General features: G+C 41.3%; 1 protein-coding gene across 1 annotated transcript in view; it reads left to right on the top strand.

Moving 5' to 3' along the window:
• The window catches only part of Tbc1d1 (TBC1 (tre-2/USP6, BUB2, cdc16) domain family, member 1), a gene marked incomplete in the record, with an annotated part of 225,306 nt that overhangs the window by 100,316 nt on the left and 99,941 nt on the right, over positions 1–25,049 (top strand). Inside the window, 4 exon segments of the mRNA XM_013518063.1 lie at positions 16,950–17,432; positions 20,669–20,758; positions 22,594–22,698; positions 23,259–23,391. Coding sequence (XP_013373517.1) covers positions 16,950–17,432; positions 20,669–20,758; positions 22,594–22,698; positions 23,259–23,391 — 811 coding nt within the window.

Raw genomic sequence — 25,049 nt, 5'->3', positions numbered from 1 at the left:
TTTGTGGGGAATTGGTTCATGTACATAACACATCTCAGTTCTGTCCTTCCCCCAACCCACCACTGTCTTTTTGTTCTGTTTTGTTTTTTTGAGAGGGGTCTTGCTACATAGGTCAGGCTGACCTTGAACTCACTGTGTAGACCAGATTGGCCTCAAACCTCCTGCCTCAGCCACCCGCGTGCTAGGATTAGAGGCATGTGCTACCACACCTGGCCTGTTTGGTTTTTTTTTTTTAAAGCATCAGATTTATAAGTCTTTATAAAGTTAATTCATGAACACAGATTAACAGCCAGACTGACAGGCCAAAAAACACATAAAACAGTTATACAAATTCAGGTGAACTTTTAAGTACATTGACTGTGGTGGATTACAATATTTTTTTTTTCTTTCTTTTCCCCATTGTCATTTACTTTGCAGTTTATTTATGCATTCACTTTCTCTCTCTCTTTTTTTTTTTTTTCCCAGTACGGGCAATCGAACTCACGACCTTGCGCTTGCTTGCCAGGCAGGCGCTGTGCTGCTGAGCTAAATTCCCCAGCCCCTGCATTCAGTTTCTCTTATAAGAGAAGCCATGTGATATTTAAGTTTGTGTGTCTGATGACTTATTTCACTTAACATTATGGTCTCAAGGTGTATTTATTTTCCTGCAAATGACTCAAATTTATCATTCTTTGTGGCAGAGTAGTACTTTATTGGGTATAAATACCGTGTTTTGTTTATCCATTCAATTTTTGATGGACATATAGACTGCTACCAAGATTTTTAGCTGTTATGTATGAATTGTGCTGCCATAAACATGGGTGTGCGTGTAACACTGTAATACTATGTCTTTTAACTCTTTCAGGGAGATATCTGGAAGGGGAATAGCTAGATCAAATAAAATTTCTAGTTTCAGTTTTTCGTGGGAAACCCATATAGATTTCCATCGGGGTTGTACCAGTATACACTGTCACTAACAGTGAAGACTAGTTCCATTTTCCCTGCAGCCTCTTCAGCGTTAGTTACTGCTTAATTTCTGGATAGTAGCCATTCTTTCTTGAGTGAGATGAAATCTCAGTGTTTTTTTAATTTGCTTTTCTCAATGGTAAGTGATGTTGAACTTTAAAAAAAAATCTTTTTATCAACCATTTGTACTTCTTCATCTGAGAAGTGTCTGTTCATTTCACATGCTTATTTTTTTATTGGAGTCTTAAATTTGAGGAGTCTAAATTTCTTAATTCTTTATATTTTCTAGATATTAGTCCTTTGTCTGAAGAGTAGCTGAAAATATTTTTTCCCATTCTCTAGGTGGTCTCTTCCCTCTGCTGATAGTCTTCTTTGCTTTGTGGAGCTTTTTAATTTGATATGATCCATTTGTTAATTGTAGGCATTATTTATTGGGCAACCAGGGTTTTGTTTAGAAAGTCTTTGCCTACACCTGTGTTTTCAAGAATTTTGCCTATTTTGTATTCCAGCAGATTAAGTGTTTCTATTTTATTTAGATATTTGATCAATTTTCAGTTTAATGCATGGTGAGAGATAAGGGTTTAGGTTAAATCTTTGACATGTGGCTAGCTAATTTTCCCAGCACCATTTGCTAAAGAGGCTGCCTTTCCTCCAGCAAAAGATTTTGGCTACTTTGCCAAAGATAAGGTATCTGAGTGTGCCTGGGGTTGTTTCTGTACTCTCTTTTCTATTTTATAATACACAAATTGTTTTTATCCCTGTACTATGCTGTTTTTATCACCATAGCTTTGTAGTATAACATGAGGTTTGGAATTGTGATGCCCTCTGCCTTGCCCTTGTTGCCTAGAATTGCTTTTGCTATTCTAGGTCTCTTCTGCTTCCATGTGAATTTTAGGATTGCTTTCTCTAGTGCTGTGAGGTGTGCCATTGGCATTTTGATTGGAATTATGTTAAATCTGTGTGACGGTTTTAGAAGTATGACCATTTTGATATATGGGCTCTGCCTATCCAGGAACAGGGGATATCTTTCCATTTTTTTATGTCTTCTTTGATGTTGTTTTTCACAGTACTATCATTTTCATTGCAGAGGGCTTTCACTTCTTTGGTTAAGCATTCCTAAGTATTTCATTTGATGCTATTATGAAAGGTATTGTTTCTCCAAATTCTCTCTTGCTAAGTTTATTATTGGTTTACAGGAATACAATTGATTTCTGAGTACTGATTTTGTATCTTTCTATGCTACTGAATTTAGAAGTCTTTCGGTACAGTTTTGAGGTCTTCATGTAGAGAATCATGTCATCTTCAAGTAATGATAATTTAACTTCTTCCTTTCCCATCCATATTGCTTTTATTACTTCCTCTTGCCTAATTGCTCTGGGTAATGTTTTGAGAACTATATTGAATAGGAGTGATGATAGTGGACATCTTATCTTATTCCTGATTTTAGAGGGAGTTTTCATCTTCTGTGCACTTAATGTAATGGTGGTTGATGGCTTTTATCAGATTGAGATAAGGACCCTCTATATTTGTTTTCTTCAGGGTTTTTATCATGAATGGGCATTAGATTTTGTCAAGGATCTGTTTTTTTCTGCATCTTTTGAGATGATGATGTGATTACGGTCTTTGGTTCTGTTAATGTGGTGTGTACATTTATTGATTTGCATATGTCAGTACATCCTTACATCCTGAAAGGAAACCCTGGAATGACAGATGATCTTTGTGATGATTGTTGCATGCTGTTTGCCAGTATCTTATTGAGGATTTTTGCGTTTCATGTTCATGAAAGAGATTGGTGCATAATTCTCACTTTTTAGGTCCTTTCCTGGTTTTTAGGATGAGGGTAATGCTTGCTTTCAGGAGTGAGTTTGGGAGTACTGCTTCCCTTTGAATTTCATTGAAGAGTTTCAGGGGTATTGATACTAGATCGTCTCTAAAGTTATTGTAGAATTTGACAGTGAATCCGTTGGGACCTAGTCTTTTCTTAATACCATGATATTGGTGTTTTTTTCATTGCTTCCAATTTCATTGACTGATACTAGGTTATTCAGTATTTGTTATTCAACTTTGGTAGTTCATTTTATCTGGGAATCTACTCATTTCTTCTGCACTTTCCACTTTATTAGAGTACTAATAATCTGGATTTTGGCCAAATCCATTGTGATTTCACCCTTTTCATTTCTAATTGCATGGATTTGGGTCTTTTGGTTCTTATTTTGGTAAGATTGGCTAATGGTTTGTCTATTTGTTTTTCTTTCAAAAAGCTAACTTTCTATTCATTATTTTTTGTACTTTTTTTTGGTCTCAGTTTCATTAATTTCTATTCTAATCTTTATATTTTCCTTCCTTGTACTAGCTTTGGATATGGATTATTCTTGTTTTATAGGACCTTGAGTTATAGAATTAGATTGTTTGAGCTCACTCTTTTGCTGATGGGAATTCACCGCTATAAATTTCCCTCTTAGGACTGCTTTCATTATGTACCATAGATTCTGGAGTGACTGTAGGAATAGTCAGATTTCTTCTTTATTTGTGAACCATTGGTTTTTAAGAGGGCATTGTTTAATTTCTATGTGTTTGCGTAGTTTCTTTTGTTATTGATTTCTAGTGTCATTACACTATGATCTGATAATGTGCAATGGGATAATTTTGATTCCTTTGCATTTACTTAAGCTCACTCTGCAGGCTAGTATGTGGTAAATTTTGGAGAAAGTCCCATGTGCTTGTGAGAAAAATGTGTATTCTGTTGTTGGATGAAACACTGTAGGTATCTATTAAGTCCATTTGTTTGAGGGTTTGGTTCAACTGTGATATTTCTTTGTTGTTTTTTTTTTATTTTTTGTCTAGTTAAACTGTCCATTTGTGACAGTGGGGTCCTGAGGTCTCCCATTACAATTGTATTGGTCTCTTATCTGATTTTTCACATCCATTAGTGTTTGTTTTATGAAGTTGGTTATGCCAGTATATGATGCATATATGTTTGTAATTGTTACTGTTTCCTGTTGAATTATTCCCTTAACCAACATGTAGTGACCTTGTTCTTGTGAGTAGTTTTGGGTTGAAATCCACTTTGTCTGAAAATAGCATAGGTACTTCTATTTTATGCTGGATTCTTGTTGCATGGAATAGTATTTTCCATATTTGATTTTTTAATCTTTAAATTTTAAAAATTTAAATGTGTGTCTTGTATACTATATATCAGTGGGGTTTGTTTCTTGATACATTCCTTTAATCTGAGTATTTTGATTGAGGAATTGAAGCCATTCACATTGACAGTTATTACTGAGAGGTGCAGACCTGTTCCTGTCATTGTATTATTTTCCTGTTGCAGATTTTCTTATTTTTTTCCCTTTTGCTTAGCTGCTTATCTCCGCTGGGTGTATTCATTCTTTTTGACTTAATGGTATTATTGGCTTCTTTGCCTCTTTCTTGGATATCCTTGAGAATTTTTTGTAATGCTAGTTCGGTGGTCATGAACTTTTTGAAGTGCTCCCAGTCATGGAAATACCTTTTATCAATTCTCTTATCAATTTCAAAGGACAGTTTTACAGAATATATAAATTGGGATTGGACATTGTTATGTTTTAGGGCTTGAAACACTTCACTCCAAATGCTCTTGGTCTTTATATAGTGAAGTCTGCTGTAATACTAATAGGTTTACCTTTTTATATGTGATTTGTTGCCTTTCTGTGGTAGCTTTTCATATTTTCGTCCCTGTGGTGGACTTCGGGGCTTTGAATATCATGTGGTGCAGAGGTTCTCTTTTCATCATGGCTGTTTGGGGTTCTATATGCCTCACTTCCTATATATTTCTTTCTTTTCCTGTATTGGGAAGTTTTCTGCCATTATTCCTGTGCCCAGGGTTTTATGCCATTTGTGTTGTATTCTGAGTTTTCACTTATCCCAGTTACTCCTAGGCCTCTTTGCATCATTTAGCAGGTGTTGGACCCATTTTTCATGTTCTTTTGTTGCCTTTAAGTATCTGTGAGTAGATGGTCTTTGAAGGCATCATTGTCTTCTGTTTGTGAAATTGTCCCTCACGTTGTTCACTTCTGTTGCCCATATTTTCAGTATGATTTTTAACTTAAATTTCTGATTAAAATCTTTGCGTGGACTCTAATTCTTTGCTAAATGGTCATTTATGTTTTACATCATTTTGTTTAGCTCATCTAGCTTTTTATTAGTGTCTTCTGAAAACTCCTGGATCATTTTGGTTATTACTTACATTGTCTGTTTAGATATACCTCTGTGTTGCTGCTGAGTACCTCTTTGATCTGTTTTCTAACTCCTCTGTTACCCTTTAGAGTAATTCTGGTGTGTGGCTTATGCTCCTCTGCCCCTATATGCCCCCTAGATTGGCTACAGGGGAGTTGGGAGTATTTTGTTACTTTGTCATCTCCTATTTCTTTTTTATTTGTTTGATTGGTGCTGAGGTTTATGAATGCTAACAATATAAAAATTTTTGTACTAGTGTAGAGATCTCTTGTTGCTTTTCAGTGATAGACTTAGGGAATGGCTAACTGTAGTCCTTTGCCTCAGGCCCGGTATCTTACCACCTTGGTTATTTTGGGAGGGGAGAATGCAGGTGATTAGCCCAACAACTGAGTTTTCTGGGAATGTCCTTTAGTATTGTTAAAGTCACAAAGGTAATATGAGTGTTGGCTTACAGACAAATAGTGTCAATTATGTGATCCTGGTAAATCAAGCTTACCAGCTACAGTAGTATCCTCCAAGACAAATTGCATATTGACATATCGTAAGAACTAGTTATGTAGCACTTTTTTTTTTTTTTTTAAGTTTTTGGTGCTGAGCACCGAACCCAGGGCCTCCTACTTGCTAGACAAGTGTTCTACCACTGAGCTAAATCTGCAGCTCTTGTGTACCACTCTTAGCTCTTGAAAAGAAATCTGAAATTATGGTGTAACTATTAAGACAACCCAGCTATTGATTTACAGCTATACATAGTAAATGTAACAGCTATTCAACAGTAATTTTATAGAGTTAACTATCCTATGACTAATAAAGCTTTTTGGTTATACTATTAAAGATAGGGAGTTGGGAAATGCACTGTTTGAAACATTAAGCTGTATGATATGAAAAGGGTGACAGAGAAGTGGCACAAAAGATCCTATTGGGGAGTAGAGGGTTATTTATAGAATTATGTAATGGTAAGAGAAAAAACTGACAAGAAATAGAAGATTAAAAAGAGGGAGAAAAAAAGAAATTGTATGGGGAGTAAAATCAAGAGAGAAAAATTAAAAGAGAAAAGAGGGAAAAAGTAAGAAAAAAATACGAAAAAGTGATGAGGCAAGGGGGAAAAAAGGAAAAATCCTCCAAATGCCAATAAACTGGTAAAGAAGAAAGGAAGAAAGGAAAGAGGAAAAAGGAAATTTCTCTTGATTTTGAACATGTAGATTTCTTCCAGGGTCCACAGTTTTGGAACAGTGTCCAAGTCAAGATGTGTCCCTTGCTCACGGTGGTAGACAAGGCAGTCAGACCCAGGTCTCCGGTGGATGCCGGCAGTAGGAGAAGGGTGAGGCACCAGTGCCGAGAGTTTCAAATTCTGAGCAGCTCGGGCTGAGCCTGTCGCCTGGCTGTGGGGACAGGACCTGTGTCCTTTCACTCACCCCCTCCCAAGGGGGCTCTCTTTCCAGCCTGCGTCCTGACCACAGCTGTCGGAAATAGTCACTGTGGGAACTGGGAGCCCTGCGTGAAGCCATCCCAAGGTTGCTGATTCCCAGATTCAAACACGCAACCCTTCCCCAGCATGGTGTCTGACCAAGCACTCTCCAGGGAAATGATGGTTACTGGCACTGGAGTCACTCGCCAGCTGTTGCTTGGTGAAAGACTCACGTGGAAGCAGAATCCTGCACTCCCCTGCAGATCACAGCACACACTGCGTTTCTCCCTGAAGCCCTGTGGGGTCCCCAGCTTTCACTTTGTCTCTGTAGACTCAGTCTCCCTTTCCCACAAGCCGTCAGCTGGCACTGGGGAGAGAGTGCAGACTGTCCCTTCCCTTCTCTGAGTTGTGTTCTTTCTCTTCAGCTTTGCTGTAGGTTTTAATTTTCCTGTCAGATCACTCTCAGTTCTCGGGAGTCTGCTTCTCTGTGTTTTTTCTTTCCCAAGTAATTATTTTCCAGTGTCTGAATTCCAAATCTTGGAGAGGCTAAGTTGCTGTCTTCTTACCATACTGCTATTTTCCCCAAAACTCCTCTGCCTGTTTTTTTTTTTTCTGAGCACATTTATTGAGTACTTGCAGTGTGTCAGGCACTGTCCCAGCCCATGACCTACACCAGTGAGGAGATGCTGTAAACTCCTGAGGCTGACGTTTGAGCATCAGATGCTTGTGATCTGATGTTTGTAGCACTGTCCTGAGCCTGCCACAAAAGCTGTTTTCCTCTTGCAGACGTGTGTCTGTTTTAGGGTGGTGGTTTCTGTGCTCTGTTCCTTATGCCGTCTAGAGCTGGTGGAGGGAGAAGGGAATGTCTGCTGCCTTGGCTCCATTTCAACGATAGCTGTTCCCCCTATATATGGCATTGGTGCAAAGCTGAGAGTAGAGTGAGGCAGGAGGGAGTTAGATTGCTTACAGAGTATTTAGAAATTGTAGTCAAAATGTTTAGTGTGACTGGCATTGTTTGTTGCCAGTTGATGGGTATGGAGTAAATTTTTGTCATTTGTGATCAGTTCTTTGCTTAAAGCAGTGGAGTAATATCAAGCTCATTGCCTTTTGGTACATTTGCTTCAATAGAGTCAGCCTTTCCTTACCCTGCAGACGTCAGGAGAGCAGCTTTCACTGGCATTGTCTGTGAGACTCTGTTAAACTTCCATATTACTTAATTTTCTCCTCAGCCCTACAGGGTAGCTACTAATGACCAAGTTTGATAGAAGGTGCAGCTGGGTGCTTGCCTGGCTACATGGGAGCTTATTTTGGCATTCCAGTTACCGAGTTTCCTGTGGGGTCTGTTGGCACAGATTCATCGCTTTGACTGTGGCAGGAAGTGGGCTTTTTCCTGATAGTTTGACCAGCAGCTAGAGTCCATCTCTGCCTTTTTAAGAGCTACTTTGTGTCACTTTCTCCTCCCAGCCCCCACCCCTTTGCCCCCCAGTGGAATGTGTGTGGCTTAGTAAGCAATACTGGCTTCATTCTTTCAGTTTTTCCTTACCTCCTTCCCTTCTTCACAAGCACACAAACACTTTCCACACTCGAAAATGTTTCCAGGCACCCAGGCAAAGGCTGGGATGTCCTTGTGCATTTATTAAAATGGCACTGTTCATGAGGAACCCTGAACAGGCTTTAAAAAAATAAACTTGTATTTCCATTTTGTACTGTATTTACAGTGAATGAAATCAGTGTTGTGCTTATCAGAAAGGAATGAGATGCTTCTGTGTCGACTGACATGTTGTCTTGATTACTTTTCTCTCATTGCTGAGACAAAATACCTGATGCCCAAAATTAAGGAATGAAGGGCTTATTTAGCTCTCAGTTTGTGGAGGTTTCAGTCCATAATCTGCTGGCTCCAAGGCAGGGTGGCATGGCAAGGGGCAATAGTTCCAGGTGGCAGAAGACAGCAAAAGCAGCAGTTAAAAAAAAAAAATCAAAAAGTGGGGGAGAGCAAGCCTTTTTCCTCCCTTATATTGTAAACAGGTCACCCCTCCTTCGGCGGGTATAGCACTCACACCATCTCCATGCCCTCCTCTTGCACAGGATGGGGATGTTTACAAAGTGAGGATCCTGGCCCCCTGCTTAAACTTCCAAACTTCTCAAGTTGACACAGTGTATCCACGATTACAGTCCCACCCCTTGTCAGTTTGGCAGCCAGACACGTTTCTTTAAACCAGGTTTCCAGATACAAAGACATGCTTATTCTTAGCATTTTACAATTTGAACTTTATAACACAATTTGAACTTTTTAACAATCCTTACAAACCGCTCTTAACTATTAACATTATATTACATTAGAACCATAACATTCCCCCCCACCCCAAAAGACTCATGCATATCCCTTTATGCAAAAGGCATTTAGTCCATCTCTAAGAGCTGATGGAGTCTGCACAGTTTCGCTATTGCTGAAAAGTCCAAGTCCCAAGTCTCAAGTCTCCTCTGAGATTAAAGGCAAACATAATCTGCTGGCTCCAAGGCAGCGGGGCATGGTGAGGTGTAACAGTTCAAGGCGGCAGAAGACAGCAAAGCAAAAAGGAGCGGGAGAGCAATCCTCTTCCTCCCTTATATTGTAAGCAGGCTGCCACCCCTTAGGGCAGGTGTATGTAGCACTCACACTATCTCTGTGCCCTCCTCTTGCATAGGATGAGGGTGTTTACAAAGTGAGGACCCTGGCTCCCTGCTGAGTCCCTTAGTTATTAAACTGCTAAATTTATCAGGTTGACACAACGTATCAACCATTACACATGTCAATAAAGTATGCCCAAGATGGTAGAAGTCCCAGAACACTTATGACCTCTCCCATTTTTTTTAAACACAGGAAATTGCCATTAAGTATATACAAAGAACTACACAGGAGAAAGAAAAAATCAAATTTAACTGTAGATATTTTGGGGTTTGGGATTATAGGTGGCTTTATATATTTCTGTGTTTTTCTTTTATGTAGACCTGATTTAAAGATGATTTAGAATAAAAATGATTGAAAATACATTCTGTTGCTGTGTTTGAAAAGGAGAATGGGTTATTGAAAAGTGGTGAAGCATTAGTATTGTTTCTCCATGGTTCTTAAAGTTGGCCCTTTCAGGCCACGTAGTTCCTGGAAGCAGCTCAGGGGGTCTTTGAGGGAAGGGAGAGGGAGAAGGCAAAGCCTTCCTTTTTTTCTGTTGGTTCTGCTCAGTAGTAACTGGCCTGTGACTTCTTGGCCATAAAATGACTGACCTCTCCGGGAAGAGTGAGCTCATTTTCTCTGGGGCCAACACTGCCTGTGCTCTTTGGACTGGAGGCCCCGGGGGACTGGTGGGGAAGAGAAGTGTGTAAGAGAGAGGGATTCCAGAGATAAAAATGTATGCTTTAAAAAATTTCCTCTTTAAGATGAAGGGACAGATAGGATGCACGATCCAAGTTTACACAACCTAGTAAATGCCACAGTTGTTATGAACCGATTCCACTCATTGAGGTTCAGATACACACAGTGAGATTGTGTGGAGCTGGCTGCCTGGGGCTAGTTGTATGTGAATCCTGGGTTTTGCATACTGCTGAGAAGGGTTATGATTTGATTACTGGTGTTTATATCTGGGTGCCTGCATTGGAGTCACCAGGGTTCTGAGACGGCAGTGAGCCTTCTTGGGGGACATCTGTGTTTCTTACTCCTTGTGACCTGAGTCCTATACTTGCACAGGGAGCTTTTCTTCCTTTCCATTAGGCCCTTTGAGGAAGGAAACCTTATCTTTATAGAAGAAATTAAATTATGCCCTCGGACATGTGGCTAAAACACAGAAATTTCTTTGCTGTGTTTTCATTGAAATGAATTCTGCTTATGGGAGAGCCAGGGATACTGTGAATCCCCAAGAGAGCGAGGCTCTGTGATGTCCCAGTGGTCTCAGTTACTGAGGGCTGACACTGGTCCTCCAGGAGGGCCCTGGTACAATTGGAAAAAAATTACCTTTCAGGAGACAAAATCATCCCTGAGTGGCACATTGTGACCTGTGTGAGAGGCAATGTGTAGACACTTAGCAAATCACCTGTATTTGCTGGCCTACTTTTGTCCATTGGTGGTCATTGTAGTAAATCCTTTCTTATTTTTTTGCTCAGTAGGGAGAGGGTGTGAAAATGATTGCAAGCAGAGCATTAAATATAAATTCCCCTTGACTTCTGTTTCTGAACATTTTTGATAGCTAAAATTAAATACTCTCTTAATAGGGAAAAATGGAGTCAGTTTGGACTCCTTAAGAGCTTTGGTGACTGGTTTTATTTTTAAAATGTCTGAGTGGGAAATATTTAAGTCATGCTACCTGCTTCTCCTAATTTATTTGATATGCACTCTGTGCTGAGATTTTGAGTTTCTGTCTTCTGTACCTCCTGTAGCATTTGGATTTTGCCTTGCTTAGTCATTTGCATAATCTTACTTCTTAATCTCTATGTAGACAGATTGAATGTTTTTGTTTTCACTAGTTTGATCATCTCTGCTCTCCGTGTGATAGGGACTCACCGTGCAAGTTGGGCTGTGTTTGCATTACTCACTCTTTGCTGAGAGCCTCAGTTCTCAAGTTTGGGGTAGAATGGTGCTCTGCGGGCCATTTATGACCAGGTCATAAATCCGAGCTCCTGGACCCTCCTGCCCACTAGAATAGCAGGAGTGTACATCTGAAAACTGTGGATGCCAGGACCCACCCTCCCCACAGGTGGCCCCATTTAGGTGGTGGGATGAAACATCTGGGTCCAGGGACACTGGCCATTCTGATGTGCAGCCTCACATGAGAAGAGAATTGATGCATTCAGTGAACAGCATTTGATTGGAAGGCTTTTCTCTTCCAGGTTGAATGTTCAGTGAGTGTGAATCTTGTCAGTGTTTATGCCAGCCAGCCAATGTTTTGACTTTTAAAAAGTGTTTTAATCACAGGTTTGAGGTAGCCTGGGCAGCAGCTTAGTAAGATGTGGTCTCAAACTTCTCAACATAAAAATTTAAAAAAGGGAGGATGTAGCACGGTGGTACAGTGCCTCTGGATTCAATGCCTGGTACAACTGCAAAAAAAGTTTAGAAAATGTACGAAATAATTTCTTTAACAAAAAAAAGATGTCCTGCCCTTACCGTGCAATCTTCTACTCTTGCATTTCGTACCTTCTCTCTACTACTTCTGTTAGCTCCTATAGCAATTAAATTACTTCTTATAAAGTGTCATTGTTCTGAAAATGTAGAAAAGTATTGGTTTAGTGGACACCTGTAGTGAATTTTTCCAAGAGTTATTTTCGAGTAGAAAGGTGGGTTTTCCATTTTTACAGAACATCTCCATAGGGTCCAAAGGCTATTGATCCATTTCAGGACCGGGGAAGCCAAATAATACTGCTTTTGTTTTACATATGATGAAAGCTCGAGACCCAAAGGACAGAGCAATAAGGCATGCGCTAATGAGAGAGCCTGTGGCCTGTGCCAGGGGCTGTGATGGTTAGCATTTCATCTCTGCACAGACGCTTCCCCAGCCTTCCAGCAGCTGCCTGTTCTATCTTTTGAGAAGATGGAACACATGACTCTAACTTCTAGGCTGATTGTTAGCACAGAGCAGGAGCTGAGGCATTAGTTCACCAGGTTCAGAAGTCACATCTAGATAGTAGAAAATGGTTCTTTTTTTTTCTTTAAATAATGTAAGTAGTGGGTACTAGGAGATACTTTTTATAGGTGTTTTGTCTAAAATCCAAGGCATATAAAGTAGAATGTGGAAAACCTTGTTTTAATTTTGTTTTTCCTTTTATTACTTTATGATGAGTAACAAACACAAATGACTACTAATTATCATTATCAACAACAAAAATCACAGTTCTGCTCCTTCTGGAAAATGATTATGCTAAGAAGATTATTTTCTGTTTGAAGTGCTTGTTTTAGCTCCTTGGTAAAGTGTGAAAACATGTCATCTAAGAAATGAAATACAGTGTCTCCTGCCATATTGTTGCAGCTTTAGAATGTTTAAATACACTATGATAGGAAAAATTGCTAGAGCTTTAAATACACATACCAGACTTCTTTACACTCCTCTGAATTCCTCTCCTAATAGTTGGCAGAAAAACAAAACTGTAAATTAAACTAAAATGACTTCTTGTTCTAAATACTGTTTCAGAAACTCTTTCTAAATCCTTCTGAATAAAATTACATTTGCAGTATGTTTATAATTAATCCCTTAATATCCCTAAATCCTTATAAAGAAAGTTGACCCAAATGCTTTAATAAGGACTTTATTTACAAAGTGAACGTTTCTAAGTCTCCTGGAGTACCATTGTTCTACTTACTAACTCTCGCTTAAGCATAACTTCGTCCTTTGCTATGTACTTGTTAATATGTGAATTCTATAAAAACCTGTTTTGGGTGTAAACAGGGTGAAGATTTACCTTTAAATTTGAGCATCAGTATAAGTTGACAGAAGAGTTCAGTATTTTGGGGAATGGTGCAGTGCTGGGAATTGGTCCCAGGGCCCTGCACATGCTAATAAGTAAGCCTTCTACCACTGAACCGCATCCCTAGTTTTTATATATCAAACAGGCCTGTTTCTTCATAAGTTGTTTTTTTTGTTGTTCTGTATATTTTATTAGCACATGTTTATACTGCATAATGATTACAGTTATCATGGGGAGTTGATAATTGATCTTAATCATCTAACATTTTTGTTGTGATTCTGGTGTATAAGAATTATAACCAAGCCCAAACTCCAGCCTAATTTATTCCAGTGCAGTGTTTTTCAGATTCTTTTGCGATAGTGTTGATTTACTTTATTTGCGTATCTGCAGACAGAAATGACGCAGATATTAACTGCTTTGACGAAACTACATTTTCAGTGCAAGTACTCAGATCATATCAGTGGGAATAACCTCCACTAACCTCACTGTATTTGCCCTTAAGGGCCTGTTTATTTACAATAAATATTGTAACTTGAATTATAGTATTATGTTTGTATAGACTACATAAAGTGTGACCCTGACATTTTTTAGTTAAATTTATGTAGGGGTCAGTGTTGACATATATCCCTCTTATTTTTGGCACCGGGAATCAAACTCATGACCTTGCACTTGCCAGGCAGGCGCTGTGCCGCTGAGCTATATCCCCAGCCCCTCATATATCCTTCTTAGTTCTCCTTTTTTTTTGCTTATATTACTGAATTTTCTCCCTCACGGCATCTTATGTATCTATATGTGCTTCCACCTCCAGCACGCTGGCCTCAGCCTTTAGCCCATCCTCAGGGGACTTCTCTGTCCATCTTCCTCACGAGTGTCCCTCTCTAGGGGTCTCTGACCTCGTCCTTTCCTTGCTTCCCTCGTGCTTCTCTGCCTGCCATTTGTTTTTCCACCCCTGCAACATTGGGGTGTTCAAGGATCCCTTCTTTCCTCTTTCCCTTTCTCTGCCCTGTTTCTCTCCCAAAGCTTCAGATACCTCCGGGGTGTGAGCTGATCTCCTGTATTGGACTCCAGGCCCCTCTGTCTGACTCTCTGCACCGTAGGTGCTTTGCTTTCAAGCCCATCTGGTCTTGCGCAAGGTACACAAAAGCAGAACTCGGCTGCCCCAGGCCGCCCCAGGCCGCCCCTCCTTCCCTGTTCCCTCCTTGTGCTCGTAGCACAGTCATCCTCTTTGCAGAAGTCAGAGCCACAGCTCTAGGAACTGAGTGTAATCCTCAGTACTCTCCACCCCCCATCCAGGTCATCACCAGCCTGTGGTTTCTGTCTCCTGGAACCTGTTATTCAGGGTCTCTGAGTCTTCAGTGCTTGGTTCTTAGTTCAGGTGCCCAGCGTACCCCCTCTGCACTGTCAGTGATCTTATCTGCAGCCCCCTGGGTCCCGAGCTCTCACGTGCACATCTGAGTTCATCTCAGATGAGTCCCCAGTTTGGCTGCTGGAGATACCAAGAAAAGCTTTTGGAAATAAAATGAAGGGCTTAGTTCCCATGTGTAAAAAGTCAGTGCAAATGAGTGTAGGGCGGAGTGGCAAAGGGTGGGGATTCAGGATTTCGTCACAAGTGGCCACTGTGCCTGTGCTTTCCGAAGGACAGTGTCCAGGTCTGTTCTGAGGAAGAAAACTGAACTCAGTCAAGCTACCACCTTACAAGTAAAGCTCATTTTTCAGTCTCTTAGTGTACTTGAATAACTTACAGTAATGCTTACACTGCACTAGATTTTTAACTATTTATTTTCAAAACTATGGCAATGAGCTATTTGCCTTCAGATGTCCTCCTCTTACGATATTCTTCTGGTCAGGATAGTGGGGATTTTTAAAAAGCGCCAGTGTATCCTGTATACCCATATCACACACAGTTCCCTGGTGCTTCCAAGAGGCAGGATGTACTTTAATCTGTTCACTGATAATGCCTGAGCCCATTTATACCTGAGTAGTAAGATTTGTCAGAGAAGAATTGTTTTTGATCTTTGATTGAAGTGTGTCTGTTTTTGGTTGTTTGTTTTCTTCCGGTACCAGGCATTGAACTCACGACCTTGCGCTTGCCAGGCAGGCGCTGTGCCGCTGAGCTAAATCCCCAGCCCCTGAGTGTGTCTGTTTTTGATTCTGTCTAAAGTTCTGGAACTACCTCAGCCTCCGCTCTGACCAGGGTGTGATGTGTTCTTCAGCTGCTTCTGATCCAGCTAAGTAAGGGGACAGTCAGATGTTCTACTTTGTGCTTGTTCCATTTACTGCTGAGTTGCTATAAATTCATACATTTTCTGTCCACTTTTTGATGTATAATGAGAGACACCACTGCTTACTTCAGATGCAGTGGAAGACACAGCACATAAAAAAATAAGTATTTTAACAAGTTTTTAAGGACTGAATAAACTTTGATTGTTCTGCTTAGAGAGTAGGGTTAATTGGGAAATTCATGTGACTCCTGATAAAGTAATCTTTTCTAAAAAATGTGGCAGTTCTTTATGTGCATTTGAAAAATTATCATTCTGTACTACACAGAAACAGTTTTACGTGGGGAAAGAAATCTTAGAATGCTTATAATCTTACAAGCACCACTCACAAAGAGAAACTAGCTTTTTGGGGTTTTCTTTGTTTTGTTTTTTGAGACAGGGTCTTGCTATGTAGTCAAAGCTGGCTTTGAACTTGTGGTGATCCTTTTGCATCCGCCTCCCAGGTGCTGGGGCTATAGGCGTGGGCCACCGTGCCTGGCCCAGTTTTTGCCAAGGTGCTGTAGTGCATCACTGGCAGAGGTGGGAAGGAGAGCTAGATTTCTGCAGTGCTCTTTCCTCTGTCCTGTTTTCTTTATTTAATAACAGTTTGGGGCCTCCACATGATGTGTAGTGATTTGGCAATGCAGTCATGAGCTGTAGCACAGGCAGTACTCAGTGGACATAGTGCTTGTCATCTGTTGAAATTTTGACTTTTTGAGACAGAATCGTGTTGTGTAGCCCAGGCTGACCTCAAACTCACAGCAGTCCTCCTGCCTCAGCCTCCCAAGTTCTGGCATTACAGGCGTTCACCACTATGTCTCGCTTGTAATTTGTAACTATTATTTGGTCTTATGCTTCAGAAATCATTTCTAAAAAATTATCCCTCCAGCTACTTTGATTCTTTGTATAAAATACTTTGAGAGGTTATATCCTAATCTTTATGGCAGAAAGATTGTTTTCTTCTTAAAAAACATTTTTTTTTTTTTAAAACAGTGTTTACTAAGTTGCTCAGGCTGGCTTTGAACTGGCAGTCCTCCTGGCTCAGCCTCATGAGTAGCTTGGATTACAAGTATGTGTTGTACCTGGCTCAGGAGGATTATCTGTATGGTGTGCTTAGTATTTAATAACAGAGAAAGGTCTTTGGAGTCTTTGGCTTTTGGGAGTTTTGTTATGGACCCAGAAAGCACTCATACTTTAAAATCTAAAACCACCTCCCATTGCTATGCTGCACACTGATCTGTAACTTGAATTGAAAAGGCACCTGCAGTGCTTTTCCTCTGTGATGTTAAGTAGAAGTTCAGACCATCAGTTGAATTTCTCTTAGGTAGGGAAACGCACTAGTATAGGCACCAGATCATAAAGACAGGCCTTGCATGTTAAAGATCAAATTCACGCCCGCCTTGTTCTCGCCTGTGAATAGTAAACCGCGTGTCTGGCTGCTCCTCATCTAAACCGTGCAGTGTGGGTTCATCTCTATGTCGATGCCTTGGTGAACCCAGCCGGTCGGTCGTGAACTACAGGGGTGTAGTAGAAGGGATGACAGACCTGGTGGTATAGTCGTCTGTTAATCGTGATGTTTACATTAGAAACTTCCGCTGCTGCACTACGAAGGCTGCAGGTATTCCTCCGCGGAAGGTGTCCCGGGCTCGGTAGAGAGAGTAGGGGTCGGGTCTCGGGAACCCAGTAACACCGCTGCTTCTCCGCAGGTGCCTGAGATCATCAGCTCCATCCGCCAGGCCGGGAAGATCGCCCGCCAGGAGGAGCTGCGCTGCCCGTCGGAGTTTGACGACACCTTCGCCAAGAAGTTCGAGGTCCTCTTCTGTGGCCGAGTGACGGTGGCGCACAAGAAGGCCCCTCCGGCCCTGATCGACGAGTGCATCGAGAAGTTCAACCACATCAGCTGCAGCCTGCGGGCCGACGGGGAGACGTCCTCGCAGGGTCCAGAGCCCGCCGCGGACGCCGACCGGGTCCCTTCACCCGGAGCCTCCAGGCGCAGGCCCATGCGCAAGTCCCAGTCCCAACCCGGCCTGCGCTCGCTGGCCTACCGCAGGGAGTTCCAGGACGGCGGCCTGCGCAGCTGCAGCCTCTTCAGCTCCTTCGAGGAGAACGACATCGAGAACCACTTGATCAGTGGACACCATATCGTGCAGCCTACGGACATTGAGGAAAATCGAACTATGCTCTTCACGGTAAAATATTACCCAGCTCTGCCTTCCTCTGCAGTCTGAGATACATGTTCAAGAGAAAATCTGCTCTATTGAGCACATTTTTAGTAAATGCCTTTGAGTTCATGCCTGAAACCATATATTTTTATATCGGTAATTTTTTTTCAGGGTAAAATCCTTATGTTAGCCTTGAAAATCATTAGAGGGAAATAGGGGACTCACCCCTTATCCTTGTATAGGTTTATACTCTCCCTTCCACATCTTATGGTTATAAACACATTTCCAATGTGGAAAGAATAGCTGCAGTATAGAAAAGAGGCCTGAAGAGAAATTTTTAACAATGTACAATAACTTCAGGCAATGTATTTCAACAAAATCCTTAGATGGAAAATAATCTCTTTGCTGTTTACTAGTTTATGAAGCATTTGCCCTTTATTAGCTAGTGGATAGCCTTTTACTTGAAATTTACACTCGGTGTAAAGTACTAATTTAGCCAGTTGCTTGCGTTTTGTTGTTCTTGTTCTAGAAATAGTTTTGTTGAGCCGACAGTGAATTGCAGGAAAAGGCGTGTACAGGGCAACCGTCCTGTCCTTGCGGGTCCTGGATTTCACGGGGATCTGGGCTGTTGCGGTTGGGCCTGCCCACCCGTCCCTTCCCCGCTGCAGTTGGTGGGACCACAGCTCTCCCAGCAGGGAGCTGGTTTCTCCTTGATCTCCCCCTGCCTCTTTGGCTTGATGCTGACTCTGCAGTGAGCAAAAGTGCCTGAAATGTAATATATCATTTTTATGCTTAACCCAACGCAGTGAAGTAGCAAAGAGTAGGGCAGTTGGCCACTAAAGTTAATCTGGGTGGATGGATCCAGGTGTTAAATCCAGGTAGTTGTCAGGGGGTAAATAGGGCTGATTTCCCCCTTTTTAATCATGGATCTAGTAAACAGAAAAGAATGCTACACTGGCATCAGTTACGCTCCAATCTGTGACCCTCTCTGTTTTTGTGGCATCACTGAGAAAGCTGCTCAGTGCATTTATTTATGAGTACATTACTGTGTGACTGCCACATACAGGTCCCTTACTATGTGCTAGAGTAGAGCTGTGAGCAAGACGGGCATGGGCTCTGCCCGCAGGGGCTGTAGGTTCTAGGGAGGGGAACAGGCAAGTGACTGCACAAGTAATGACTGATTACAGTTGTGAAAGCTGGGAAGGACAGTAGAACGTGTGGGGACTCAGGAGTAGCATCTTTGGGGAAGGGGTTCTCACTGAGCAGAGCTGCCCAGGTGGCTCCCTGCCACATGGCAGGAACTTGGGCTTGGCGAGCAGCAGGTGCAGAGTTGTGAAGGGTGGGATGGAGCTCAGACTGGAGGGTCTCCTGAAGTCGATGTTCTTGCTTTCTTCGCTTGGCAGGCTTCTCTCGGTTGTCCCAGGTCTTGCCTCTTAACTGCTTATAGGTCTCTGCTGGAATGTTAACACTACATGGAGAGATAACCTGTCAGTGAGGCCAGTAGCAGACTCCCACTTGGTTTGACTTTTCTCCATGGTGCTTATCACCACCTGACATAATTATACATAAACAAGTGTTTGGTGTCCTGTATCCCCGCAAGAAGCTAGGCTTTTGAAGGTATAGATTTGTGCCTGACATCATCACTGTGCCAGAGCTGGCCTGGCATGTTGCAGGAGGCTCAGCATGGTACTTAAAGTAGAGGATGGTGGGTAGGGATGGGGCAGGGCAGGCTTTACTCGGAAACATATTTTGTATTGTAAAAGCAGCGGGTGATCACCGAAAGGTTTCAAACACTGTGTGACATGGCTTTGGCCACAGAGCAGGGCTGAACTTGGGGGAGAAACAGTGGGAAAAGGTCAGGAAGCTGTCACAGCGGTCCAGGTGGGAGGTGGGGAATGGAGAATGTGAAGGCAGTGAGGATGGGGAGAAGTGGGCAGATGCGACGCTCATACCATTAAGCCCATGGCATGAAGTGATTGGATGAGAGAGGTTCTTGGGCCCTGCCCAACTTTAAATTCTGATTTGTTCTCTGCAGCCCAGCTACACCAAAGAAGAATACTTTGGGGTTTCTCAGCTAAGAAAGTTTCAGTGATTCTTTTTAAAAACAAATAAGGATTATCTTCATTTTGTAGGTAAAACGTGGACCTCTAGGGAGATAAAAAATAGCCAAAGTAGAGATTTATTCATTGTTTTCAAATAAGGGGATCACTAAGTTGTCCCTCCTCTAGAGAGATGTACAGTCTAGGCTAATCTAGAAAGATGTTATGTGTTAAAAATGTCCGTTTTTATCGTACTTGATTTCCATGGGAGAAGAGAAAAAGCCTTCGGTCAGTCACAACTGACAGGAATGTAGTGTAGAAATAATGAGCAAAAGCTTTTCTTCGTGTAAAACCCATGCCGCAGACACGGGGGGTAGTGTTTGCTGGGCCTCCTCATTGAGAGCATAGCTGATCTGCATGCCAGTCTTCATACAGCAAGCTTGTGTATCCAATTGGTATTCCACATCAAGGTGAAAAGAGTTTAAATCAGAAGGGCCTGTGAGTGACAGGGACAGCCTTGGGACGTGATGTGACCGCTGACTGCTTGGCCCCCAGCAGAAGCTGAAATAATAGAAGGCAATGCACACAGGAACCAGAACATGTTTGTTTTTAAAAAGATGTGGAGATGCAGTACCCAGGCAGGCAGCCTCTGCTATGTGATGTGGCAGCCAGCTGTGCACAATTAGCTAGAGGGTGTCGGACACAGCCTTCTGCTGTAGCAGCTGTCTGTTCCAGCGTCCCTAGACAGAAAGACACAGTGCTTCGTGCTCACGTTCTAACTGTAAGGTTAGGTAAGTAGCAGTGTATGTGACTGCCCAGCACGTAGTGTGTACCCCTCAAATGGTAGGTTATTTTGGCAGTAGTTTAAAAAATAATTAGAAAGTGTTTTGAAAATTTTAAAGACAAACATGTTTTCTGGGTTAGTCACTTAGGTACTGTGCTCGATTGCTTATAAAGTGTGTGGGTTCTGAGGTTTATTGCTAGCTTTTGGGTATTTGGTCCTTTCTGCTCTGAAAAGGCTGCAGTTCTGTGCAGGAGAGTGTGGGGTGGTTGTCTGGTGTCACCTCACATCTAAGCCTGGACATGTTTGTACAAAGAAACATACTTTTGTGAGAGCCTGTCCCCTTTCCTCTGTATTTACATACGTCATGACATGAGAAAGTTTGTATAGTAAACTTGAATTGAACTTTCATGAGAAACTAGTTTCTTTGTTTATCTTTTAAGATCGGCCAATCTGAAGTTTACCTCATCAGTCCTGACACCAAAAAAGTAGCGTTGGAGAAAAATTTTAAGGAGATATCCTTTTGCTCTCAGGTAAATGGAAACTGGTTATTGTTTCAATTGCAATTGAATTTTTAAAAATAATTCTGTTACTATCTGTTATATAACAGAAATGTTAAAAGTATGGTACAGCAAGTGTTTTCTAAGTACTTGATTTGTGGTCTTAATTTTACTTTCCTTTAATATAAGGCAAATTTTGTTCTTAGCAACATAGTGGAAAAATACATCTACTTTTCTTTTTTCAGTTACCTGCGGTAGTGTTTCCAGATCATGTAATACATTTTATCTTTCCAGTTCTGGAGATTGAACCCAGAGCCTCAGGTACGCTAGGAAAGCTCTGTGCCCTCAGCTACATCTCCAGCTCTTTTTATTTTATTTTGAGACAGGATCTCACTAAGTTGCCCAGTCTGACCTCGAATTTAGCCTCCTCGGTAGTTGGAATTATGGACCTGTGCCATTGCGCGTGGCTAATTTCTACTTTACAAAAATTCGTAACTTTTTTTAGTGTGAATCCTCATTACTTTTCCCTTAAAATATATTAGTGTTTATCTTTGAGGAATACTTTACCCAGAATGCCGTGCCTATTTGAAAATCTCTATTTTGAGAATCTACCAGATAGTTTCACAGAGGGATTTTGCAGGAATCTGCCAGCTGAGCTATAAAAGTCTTACTTAGGATTGTGCTATCAAATGAGATCACTTAAAGCTATGTTTGGCTGTTTTTTAAACTATAACTTTATTTCCATAATTAATAAGATAGTAAAAAATCTTGGTGTGTGTTGATCTATTATGCGATTTACTCAAGTGTTCAAAAAGGGATTTTTCTTTCAAAATTTGAAAAAAAGTAATGTTTTTTTAGATGCAATAGGGAGCCATTTTGAAATAAGACATTTTCCTAAATCATATTTCTCCTTAAGCAGTATACTCTAGCATATGCTTAATTTGCTATAGAGAAACGTTGATTGAGATGCCAAAATATGTCAGTGATTATTTATTGGAAATGTTTGGCCTGGAAATGCATTATCTATGGAATGTTGGCCTGATTTTCTTCTATGTGTTTTGAAATATTAGTGTTTTAAATATTTGTTTTTGTAATGTGATTGTTATTGTTTCCTGACTAGTGCAGTTTGCAAGTTTATGCGATTACCCAAACTTTCAGCTGTCAACTCTCATGATGGTGCTTTTGGAAGACCTCAGCATGTTAGTGTTTTAGGAGATGTTTTACCTCTACTGTGGCTGCTTCTGTTAGCTGATGCTTCCCAAACAACTTTATGTTTATGCAAAAGAGCTCTTAGGAAACTATGGCAGAGCCTTGGCCTTGTGTCTTGTGTTTAAAAGTATCTCTGCTTTGTATATTTGTAATTTTTTACTCACTGTCCATAGCATTCTACTTCAGTATTTAACTGTTTCTTGCTTTAAGAGGACAAATATGTTTTAAATATTTTTTTAGGCTTTGTGTGTCTGAGTTTGTATGTGTCCATGCATGTTTGCTCATGTATGTACAGATGTATTTCTTCATTTGTCTCTGGTCTGTTTTTGATCTTTCACATAGTTTTAAATTCTTTAATGCCAAGGAAAACTACTATTTTTTTCTGTCACCCTTCTCTGTTTTCTTTTAGTACTGAAATAAGCATTAAAACTTGAATTTTCAAACCTTAGTCCTCTTGAGGTAATCTAAGTAACGTCCCAGTAGAATAATGTTAGTCTTCATATCTGAGAGGTCTTTTTAAAACTTTAAAAATATCTGAGGATGTAGTAATTTTCTAGTTCTCCTTTAAACTGTGCTGTGTGGGTCCTAAGTCACACTTCTGGTGACGCCTGTGCTGGGCGCAACTCACCCTGCCTTTCTCCCTTCCTCACCTTCCACAGGGCATCCGACACGTGGACCACTTTGGGTTTATCTGCCGGGAGTCTTCGGGCGGTGGCGGCTTTCATTTCGTCTGCTATGTGTTCCAGTGTGCAAATGAAGCTCTGGTGAGAGAGGAGAAGCCCTTCTTACCTGGACACCCTATGGACAAGGAATTCAGTCTCACTGGTTTTTCTGCCTTCTGCAAAACTACATGACCACCTTGATGTATCATTATCTAATTCCTCACTCAGTAACTGATAGCCCGTTAGTATATACACATCTGAGATTTAGTTGGATTTCAGTTTTCATTATTTTTGAAAAATATGATTACTTTCACCTTCTGGTCTTTAGTTTTTAAAAATAGTTTTGGACTTTTAATCAAAGGAGTTTGCTTTTTACTTGGTTTTTATTTTATATTTTATTTTATTTTATATTTTATTTTATATTTTTATATTTTATTTTATATTTTATTATGTTTTTCCTTTTTGTCTTATCTGCTTCAAGAGCTTTACGCCTCCAGGTAGTATTTCTCAGACTAGCAGTTACTATCATTATTTGCTAACTATGAAGAATTCTCCAGAAAAACCTTACAATATTATGTCTCTAACACATATTTCCTGACATTTCAGCCCACTGATCTGAAATTGCCTTGTTGCTCACTATAATTTCTCTTCTCTTCCATTAGGTTGATGAAATCATGATGACCCTGAAGCAGGCCTTCACGGTGGCGGCGGTGCAGCAGACGGCGAAGGCACCAGCCCAGCTGTGTGAGGCCTGCCCCTTGCAGGGTCTGCATAAGCTCTGCGAGAGGATAGAGGGTGAGTGGGGCGCCATCAGCTGTGACATGGTGGAGTTGAAGGCTCCAGAAAACCTGATGAAGTGGTAGCGTTTGCTGCAGGCTTCTCGCTGACCTAGGATCCTATGAGACACACACAGGTCATAGCTGAGCTCTGACCACACAGTGGTTGCCTTCTGCCTGTCAGATATTCTTCTGGGTGCTGAGAAGATCCTGTGTTCTCTGCTGCCGTGGCCTTTCTGGGTACTGTCAGAGTAGTAGAGGAGTCATAGAAGTAGAGCTCACCAAAATATTAACATAACATGTGTCGTCATTTCTTTGTTTTTTGGTGTTTTTTCCCCAGTACCAGGAATTGAACTCACAACCTTCCACTTGCCAGGCAGGCACTGTGCCGCTAAGCTAAATGCCCAGCCCCGAAGTTTAGCACTCTAGAATGTTGTGGGTTTTGTATTTTTTTTTTTTCCAGTACCGGGAATTGAACTCATGACCTTGTGCTTGCCAGGCAGGCGCTGTGCCGCTGAGCTAAATCCCCAGCCCATAACATGTGTCAAAGTTGTGGCCACTGCAGGGAGATACTGTAAGAGAAGACCTGGAGAACTGCCACTAGGGCTTTCCATCAGAAGGCCATGGGTAACCTCTGCCAGCACAGTTTTAATGGAGAGGCGGGCAGAAGTCAGTTGCAGGTGAGGAGTGAATGGGCGACAGTAAAGGACATGGTGATGTACTGAGCATGATCTCTAGAAATGTGTCTTAGGGAGAAACCATAATAAAATGCTATAGCTTGCTGAGAACATTTATTGAACACCTTGCGATGCCAAGCACTGTGCTAAATGGTTTCTTTTACATTTGTTATTATCCCTTCAGTCTTCCTCTCAGGTAGGAGTGAAAGGGACGACTTATTTTGCATAGTTTACATCTATTAAGGATTAGAGACTTCCAGGAATAAGCTAGTGTCTAAGGAGTCCAGGAACTGATTCCCGGTGGGAAAGCCTTGCTGTTAGCCCAGTAGTGTGTCTTTGCAGAATGAGGCCATGCTGGGGGAAGACCCGAAGATGCCTGCTAAGTCTGGTCTTTTAGCAAATTCTGAGCCCAAGGGGCCAGACTGGTCGTAATGGAGTGGAGGAGGTCCCTCCTGGGCAGGGCCTTCTTATCATGGGATGGCGGGGATGGAGGTCAGGGAGAGGTAAGGGGTCACCGTCCACTGTTTTGATGCTCCTCAGGGGGAATTGGAGAAGATTTGTGCCTCTTTTTTCTTGATTTTGCATTTTTTTCTCATTTATAGGAGGATTTTAAAACTTTCTAAATGAGGTTTTCATAGTATCACCTGATTTAAACCACCCATGTTATTGTAGAAAGAAAACAGGATACGTATTATATGCTACAAGTGCAATGAAAAACCACACTGACATTTAGATCTGATTTCCCTTTAGTACTAATTGTGGTAAAAACATACATAATATAAAGTTCACAGTTCTAAGTGTTTATTTATGTTTCATGGTCTTGAAGGCTGAACCCAGGGAGCACCAAGCTGCATCCCCAGCCTCTTTTACCTTTGAGATAGGGTCCCACCTCAGCCTCCCATGTACGTGCAATAAGCTTCTCATGTTAACTTTTCTTGAAACATGTGGCTTAGTGGTGTTAAGTCAGTTTATCTGTTACGTAACCACCACTACCATCCAT

This window comes from Chinchilla lanigera, unplaced genomic scaffold (genome assembly GCF_000276665.1).
Source record: "Chinchilla lanigera isolate Chin_1 unplaced genomic scaffold, ChiLan1.0 scaffold00042, whole genome shotgun sequence".
In the NCBI taxonomy this organism is placed as follows: Eukaryota; Metazoa; Chordata; class Mammalia; order Rodentia; family Chinchillidae; genus Chinchilla; species Chinchilla lanigera.
This window is presented reverse-complemented; position numbering and strand designations above follow the sequence as displayed.